The following is an 8490-nucleotide window of genomic DNA, read 5'->3' as shown; positions in this document are numbered from 1 at the left end:
GGGGAACCAGCAGGATGGGGGGATACTTACCCCCTCCTGCTGCTTCCTCCTCTGCCTCCCTCCACCACCCCCACCACCCCCGCGAATATCGCGGGTCCCCACTTGTGATATGGAGTTGCCAAATGCCTGGGGAAAGGTATGTCTCATCCCTTTAATAGAGGCTTAATAGTATGCTACTTAGCAGGTGATTTTATTTACCTTCATGCCATGAAAAGTCTTAGCTGCCCATTTCTACACATTATGCCTCTATTAAAAGGATAGGACATTTCTCTCCAGGTCTGTTGGCAACTCCAAGCATTAACCCAACGCTGTTGAGAAGGGAAATGCCAGGATGGTTTTAACCTATCTTTCTATCTCATGGGACATTGTGATCTAGATGACCTTATGCTTTTGTCAGGAATAGGTTTGAGTGCACAGCGGCCCTTTACTGTGTTTCCTGAAGGCCCACTCTGGTCTCAGCCTGCATCCAAAGCTGCTCTGCTTGTTTGTCATTGAAACACCTTTGCTTCAGTTACTCCCCTCCCATGTCAACCTTGCACCATTTTTTAAACATGACACTATAACATAACACTATTTTAAGGTTTTAATACTATTTTAAAACAGTTTAACTATTTTTAACAACACTATTTTTTAACATTCAGCCATCCTTCCCTCCAGCAAAATACTCCTCAAAGTACTCAAAGTGTATACATGCAGTGAAATAATTCTTTTTTTATATATAATATTTTTTATTGATTTTATGAGCTATATCCTACATTCTAAAGGTAAGGGTACAAGAGAAAGCCTATCACTAATTTACTAATCTAGCAGTGTTCATCTCAATTGCCTATGAAATGCCTCCGTAACAGAACTGGTAGGACAGACTCAAAAGAGGGATTTTCTGCACTAACTGAATTTCAGTTATATTTTATGGCTGACAGAAAGGGGTTTTTTTACCCCATAGTAAGACAAAATAATTGAAGGTAAATAGTCTTACCTTGTGAACACTATATTCTTGCTATGTGAATAATACTGTTTTCTTTCAGATAAAAACCTTTGAGTAGTAGGGCTGCAACCAGTGGGGAGGGGGCCTTATCAGGAGCAGCAGGAAGGCCCATCTGAAGTACAGCAACATGTGTATGTCACTGCCCACGTGACCCAGAAGTGATGTCATCACATCCGGGACATTGGGGAGACACTCTGATATTTGAACAAAAATTCTCTGGTAAATTTGGCTTCTACCACAGAGTGTTTGCCCAAATACCAGAGCATTGCCCTGATGTTCTGTATATTTATTTAATTATTACTTTGATTTTTACCCTGCCCTCCCTGCCAAGGCAGGCTCAGGGCGGCTTACATATGGAACCAATAGATAAAACAGCAATATAAATATCAATATAAAATACATGATAGAAATTTTAAAAACATTAGTATATCGATGGTGATGCGGGTATGGTAAAGTGCATTTAGAAACGTACATTCAACAGTATGTCCACTCTCGGCGGGCTCAGGTTGGCAGTAAAATCGGCACAGTGCAGCTCCTTACCGAAATGCCTGATGGAAGAGCCCTGTGGAACTGTGAGAGGTCCCGCTGGGCCCTGATCTCATCCAGAAGCTCATTCCAGTAGGTCGGCGCTGCCACAGAGAATGCCCTGGTCCTGGTCGATACCAACCTGGCATTCTTAGGGCCAGGGGGGCCAAGCAGTTTTGCGACCCTGATCGTAGTGCATGTGGGGAAAGGCGATCCCTCAGGTCACTTCCAGGTAATGTGGGCAGTGACACAGACACATCTCTGTACATCTGGTGGATCTCCCTCTTTTTCAGGGTAAATTCCCCCCACTGGCCAGCTGATCAGCAGCAGGGAGGTGGGGCCTGTCAGCAGGGGGCCCCACCTCCACCGGAGGTCTGGCAACCCTATTGAGCAGATTAAACATTTTCAAGCTACATTGTTAGGACTCCATAATTTCTCTGGAATAAGGGTGTCTGCCTTTTGTTCCTCCTGGGGCCTAAAGTACCCTGAGAGCTATTTTCTTTTTTAATCTGGCAAATGGCTTGGAGGAAAAAGTGCTAAACCATCCACCTTCTTCTCTAGTTTGCTGTGCTATATTTCCAGTATTATGGGCCCTCCTCTAAAGATTACATGCTGTATCTAGATTACAGATGCCACACAAGTATATCTGCCAGCCAAATATACTATGTTCAGCACTCATGATCAGACTGTGAACCAATCTCAGATATGTTTGGCGGGCAATGAACAACTTTAGTTCAGAAGCCGACTCCCAGTTGATCAGGGGGAATCATTTGGGGATTTACTTCTGATCCTCTGTCCTGGAAACGTTGCTGTTGTCTGGCCGTGTTAGGATACAGTGAAGTTTCTAGGGGGCCTTATTAGAAGCAGACTCCCAGCTGATTCCCCAGTCACTTGGGAATCAGCTTTTGACCCTCCCTACCCAAGAAATATCACTGCATTCCAGGATGGATGGCAGACTGCAATATTTTGGGATAGAGAGTGCATCAGATGATGATTCTGCTATTGATTCCCCCCCCCCAAAAAAAAACCCCTTAACTATGTACCAACCTTGCCTGGACACAGCAAATTTACCCAGAATGGGAGATGAAAACCTCACTTCAAGTTGATGCCTGCCATCAGCTGGAAGTCAGCTTCTGATCCCCTCCCCCCACAACTTTGTTGAGTCCCAGCAAGGCTGGACCCCTATGAAGTAAAGTCAATGAGAGATTAGAGTTTGACTCCCAGCTGATTGTGGAATCAACTGGTAAATTAGGCTGACAGTGAGTGAGTCACCCAAGACCACCCAGTAAGCTTTATGTTTGAGTCCCAAACCTGTTGGGACTCTGGGAGTTCCAGAAGTGGAGCTCAAAACATCCCCCCCCCCCCAAATAGCAGGATTGAGACTATGGCACAAAGGAAAGGCTGGTAAGGCTTCCCTCCTGCATTATTTTCTTGATCAGAGATGGCCCCACAGAGTTACTGCTAATCCCTGCCTGAGTGGGTGTTGGGTTTTTTTTTTTGGGGGGGGGTATTATGAATCTTCACTGTGCTCCTTGGTAGCTTATAACTGGGATAGCACAGTGAATCCTGACTTGCCACAGGATCAAATGAACAAACATTGGCACCACATAACCAGTAAAGAAGATGTAAAGACTTTGACAGAGTATGCTGATACATTAGTTCATCAGGCTGCAGGTGAAGGGGGTCACATGTTAGCATCCTCTCTAACCTGTTTTCCCTGTCCCTGATTGTAGAAAGCCAGCACAAAAGAGAAGTCTGGGATTACCCTTCCACCTGCTACCATTCCATGTACAGGGAGTTTTTATATTGAAGAGTATTTAACCGTAACCCCCTTACCGCAGGTCAAAAGTGGGACAACCTTAGGAGGAATGTAGCACCACCAACTTTTCCTGCATTAATGTACTGGCTTTGGCAGAAATGGAAATGAACCTGTTGACTGAGCTGGCTGTCCTGTCAATACCTACTTAGGAGTCAGACTCAGAGAATTTGGTGGAAGTTACTGACAAGAAAGCAGAAATAAGATTGGACTGGACCTAGTTTATTTCAGTATGTATTGTTTAAAAGTCTACAGGATCATATGTGCTGATTTTTTAAAAACGAGTGGTTAATGTACCGGCATGATACAGCCAATGTTAAGTCCCTTTAAATCAGTCCAACTCAAATCAGGGGGGCTTGCAAGTACTTAACTTTGGCCGGATCATGCCCATTGTAAAGAAGGCTTCAAATTGCATGCATTTTTTTCCAGTCATAGGTATTCAAAGAAACACCAGACAGCATTACAAATTCAGTATTCTGGGAATAATTAACTGGAATTTAAAATAATAGTCATAGGATTAAATTACAAAGAGGCCTTGGTATCTGGTTTCACAGACTTGACATCTAGAATAGAGTCCCAGTTCCTCACTCATAGGTTCCTGGCATGGGAGAGGACTAAGGGTTGTAGAGGGCAACTGCTTATGGCATGAATCCTGTAGGCCAGTCATGCTACCAACTGAGAATGAATGCCCTGCTCACCAGATCAGAACTGATTGGCTTGGGATAGGCACCCAAGATCATGGTAGGGTTGCCAGATCCTCCCTGGCCACAGGCAGAGGATGCAAGGGAAGGTTTACCAGATCCAGGTTGGGAAATTCCTAGAGATTTGGGGATGGAGCCTAGGGAGCTTGGGGTACAATGCCATACAGTCCACACGCCAAAGCATCCATTTTCTCCGGGGAACTGATCTCTGCAGGGGTCGTTTCATAGAAAAAGAGCTAGGGGAACTCATTAACATAACTTATTAGCATATCCCACACCCCCTGACATCACAGGAAGTGTGTCATAAGGCCACACCCCCTGATATCACCAGAAGTGTGTCATAAGGCCACACACACCGCCCCCAACGGTCCCGGCTGCCGCCGCCAGCCTTGCAGCTCCACTGCTGAGCCCCACGAGGAGCCCGTGGGTGGACCTGCAAGGCCGGCGGGAGTGCAAGGAAGCCCCGCGAAGGCCCTCCCTGGCCCCAGGCAGGCAGGGGTGGGGAGAGGCAGGGGGGAAGCAACTTACCCTCCCTCTTCTCCTGCCTCCTCCTGGCTGAATGAGGGCCGGAAGCGGGGTGGCCGGAAGCAGGGGGCGGGGCTTTGTCATGTGCCCCGCCCCCTGTACCTCACCCGGGGGAACTGCGATCCCCCGCGATCCCCCCCGAAATGACCTCTGGATCTCTGTAATCTGGAGATGAGCTGTAATTCCAGGGGACTCCCAGGTCCCACCTTGAGGCTGGCATCCCTAGCATGGTGGGAATTTTGAGCAGTTCATGCTGCTTACAGGTTTAATCTTCTGCCTAGGTGTCCAAGCTGGCAGGCCGGGGGGCGGGGTTCACTGTCAGCATAAATGTGGCCAGCAGTATTAGACTGTTGCTGCCCATGCAGTGCCAAATACATGGAAGTTGTAAGTGATCAAGTTCTGGCTTATTTCCTTACCCTTTATCTCCCTTCACACTCAGTTCCCCACTGAAATCAGAAGGGAGAAAATACGAAGCAAATGGAATAATCACAGCATAATCATGCTGTGAATTCATTTCCCTAGTGCTACTTCTTTCCTAGGCTCAGGCTGCTTTTATATGCCCATGAACCCAGTCTTTCCCTTTCACCATTATATTCACCTTCCAGTGATTTTATTAGAATATTCACGCTCTTACACCATTGTAAAGTCTGGTCCTATGGTTTAGAATGAAAAATAAATCCACTGTGGACTTACCTGCGGTATTAGCTGCAAATTCAATATCCTCGCAACCGACATGGATACTTCTGAATAAGTGGCACCTATGACAGCTTTTACTCTGGGCATATAGTCTGAATAGTTACATCTCAGTTCCACCAGATCTTTGGAAGCATTGAATTTGGAAAGTAGCCTGAGAGCTGCAGCCATCGCCCTAGTAACCTCTGCACAAGTATCGTAGATTTCATAGCCCAGCTTAATTCCAGGTAGGAGCGTAGAGTTGTTGATTATTTCAATAGCGTGTACCATTGCAAGACTCTGGAGAAACACCTGCACTTCAAAACTGTCAAGAAACATATAATTAAATTCGTAGCTATTTCACCACTGGACCATTCGCATGTTACAGAATTAGCTAGTATACTGCAGTGTACCAGTGGCGTTTCCTGTGACATGTGAGTGGGTACACAGTTTTCCCTACTGCTTGTATGTAGTCAGGACGAACTGCAGTTCCTTTTAAACATTTAGACCTGACACAAATGTATTAATAATCCTTGGTCCTCTAGGATGCTCCAACAAGAAAGTGCTCTTGGGAGGAAGGGGTTAGGGTGGCTCCGTGGGAACCTGGGGGTGCCTGTCTCCACGCAGCCCCACGGCTGAAAAAGGTGAAGGGACAAATAGATTTTCTAGTGTCAAAGGTTTGTCTGTTGTTAACTACATTTATTTATTTCATTTTTGTGTGTGTGTCTTGCTCCTTCCCCCAGGAGCTCAAGGTGGAATACGTGCTGCTCCCCCTCCCCATCTCCACTAGCACGAGATTGACAATGCATTTGAAACAGCCAGGTCTTCAAGTCTGAACAGCTTTTATGTGATGGATTAATCAACTTGCAGTGCCATCCTAAAGAGAGTCACACCCTTCTAAAGGAAAGGACTTCAAAGAACTTGTCATGCAGCTGTGTTCAGGACTGCCTTACAGTGCAATCCTCCTAAAAACACTTTCCTCGGAGTTAGCTCCACTGAACTCCTCGTAGCACAGCAATGCCTCTGGCCCAGCCCCAGCCCCCCCTGGGAAATTGGAAAGTCTACACCCTTGCTTGGGGGGGGGGATCTTAACTACAAAGGACAACTTTTAATTGCTGGGTTTGAATGGTAAGGGAACACTTGTTTATTTTTAAGTTTTGATTACAAAGAAAATGCTCAAAATGCCCTCTCTCTGAGCAGAAGCTTTTACTTATTGAGTTGTAGTCAGCTCTGTTGCACACAACCTCAAACATATTCGTGTAACTCAGAAAGTACCTACGGAAAGTCTTTGGTGCTATGAAAGTGTATTTATCTTATGTTGATTGATTAGTTGATTAAGCATTTAAAAGACAGATAGTTAATCAATTAAAAATTCTGGAACTGATGAGCAGCCCTAGCTAGAAGTGAGCAGCACTGTAACGTTAATACCTTTTTGGATTACTTACACAGCCATTTTAATAGTAGTTAAGCAACAAGGTTGAATCACTTCCTTCTAGGATTGTTGTATTAACCTAGGGGCTACACTTGAGTAAACAAGCACAGGGTGACAGTTTAAGTGCTCTCTGGATTTCATTTTTAAAATGTTGACACATATAAAGCAAACAGTAGGGATTCACATTGAAGTCTCCTTTCTCTTTGGCTTGCACAAAGAAAAAAGGAGATCCTTGTAGCACTGTTTGATTGCATTTTCCTAAAATTGCTTTAAACCTTCTGAGTTAGAATTTTGCAATGCAGTCCTAAACAGAGTTATACCCTTCTAAATTCATTGAAGTCGATGGGATTAGAAAGGTATAGCTCTACTTAGGACTGCACTGCAAGTCACTTAAGGATTTGGCACAATCAAAATGAGACGCTGAATAATATATTGTAGCCCAGATTACATGCTATATTCCAGTTATACAATATGCTTTATGCTATATTAATTTTCCATAGCAGCAAAATGCAGTTCTTACCTATCTGTAATAGAAATAACTGTAATGGGGTGAAAGCCAGTACAACATTTAGAATGTTTCTTCTTTTTTTCTTTTTTCTTTCTTTTTTTTGAGACAGCAATTCACTCCTACTTGGTTTTATAACATATGAGCAGGAGACCAAATTTTATCCTTGCATATCTATCAAAAATCCCCCACTGCCAATGCATTTCACGTAACCAATATATCAAACCATCCTCTAGAGAAACAGCAAAGATTTACGAACTCAGTAAATTTATAGATATTCCTCCTTTCATTTTCATGTCATCTTGCCATTTCATTCTTATTCCACAGTCTTTACTCACCCGGCACAATTGGCAATCACTGGTTTCAGGGGTTTTTCTTCAGAATGCAACATTTTCCCATGAATTGCAAACAAGCCTCCAATGACAATATCCCCGGGAGAGTTGGCACCCACAAAGTCATCAGGACTCCAGCAAGACTGGCTGATATTGAAGCAGATCAGCAAGATGGGCATCAGTAAACCAAATATTGCCATGATGTCTTCATTTCATTTGATCCTTAGCTGCCTTCAGTCAACTAAGCAGGCTGCACTGCCAACAACACAGTTCCTATTTCACCTGTAAACAGCACTGAGGAAAAGGCTTGCACTGGAAGCCAGTCACACCTTAACCAAAGGCTGGTTTACCAGCTCATACGGATCATACCCTTTAACTGGAGGAGTTAAAGGTGTGTGGGGGGAGCTTACAGGAAAGAGAGAGAGGGAGAAAATGTGATATTCAAATCAGTTCCATAAAGCAGGGATCCATACTTAAAATTCCTCTGACGGCCCTTCTAACATTTTTATTAACACAAGAGAGCTATGTCACATTAACTGTAGAAAAACATTTTTCTTGCTGTAATTCAGTCAATGTCTCATTGACAACACATTCTCTAATAACCTCTGTCTTTTCTCTGCACTCCATAGGGAGCTCTTCTCTTTTTCTCTCTCCATAAAGTTGTGTCTGTATCCCCCTGTTCGCTCTCATTCCTTTTCTCTCTGTCTCGTGATACCTTTCTCACTGCACACCATATGCACTTTCTCTCTGGATCATAACAGGCCAACATTCCCATGTTTAGAAACATCTTTTTGGTTGTTTTTCCAGCTAGCAGTCTCACTGCCACTCCACCTACTCCCTTTTCCTCTCTGCTTCATAGAGCACTCTCTTGGCATGCTGTGCCCTTACACCTCTGTCTGCTATTTATGGTTGCCAACTCTAGGTTGGGAAATTCCTGGAGATTTTGTGGTGGAGCCTGAGGAGGTGGGGTTTGGGGAGGGAAGGGAAGGGACCTCAG

At 44.5% G+C, this 8490-nt stretch overlaps 1 protein-coding gene across 1 annotated transcript in view; it reads right to left on the bottom strand.

Annotated features, from left to right (window-relative positions):
• GPRC6A (G protein-coupled receptor, class C, group 6, member A) overlaps positions 1-7693 on the bottom strand; it is a 25254-nt gene extending 17561 nt beyond the window's left edge. The window contains exons 1-2 of the mRNA XM_015409087.1: positions 7500-7693; positions 5246-5549 (exon numbers count right to left, since the gene is read on the bottom strand). Of these exons, the coding sequence (XP_015264573.1) occupies positions 5246-5549; positions 7500-7693 (498 nt within the window). The remainder of the gene's footprint in view (positions 1-5245; positions 5550-7499) is intronic.
• Positions 7694-8490: the final 797 nt, after the last annotated feature.

This window comes from Gekko japonicus, unplaced genomic scaffold, assembly GCF_001447785.1.
Source record: "Gekko japonicus isolate JY-2015 unplaced genomic scaffold, Gekko_japonicus_V1.1 scaffold50, whole genome shotgun sequence".
NCBI lineage: Eukaryota > Metazoa > Chordata > Lepidosauria > Squamata > Gekkonidae > Gekko > Gekko japonicus.
This window is presented reverse-complemented; position numbering and strand designations above follow the sequence as displayed.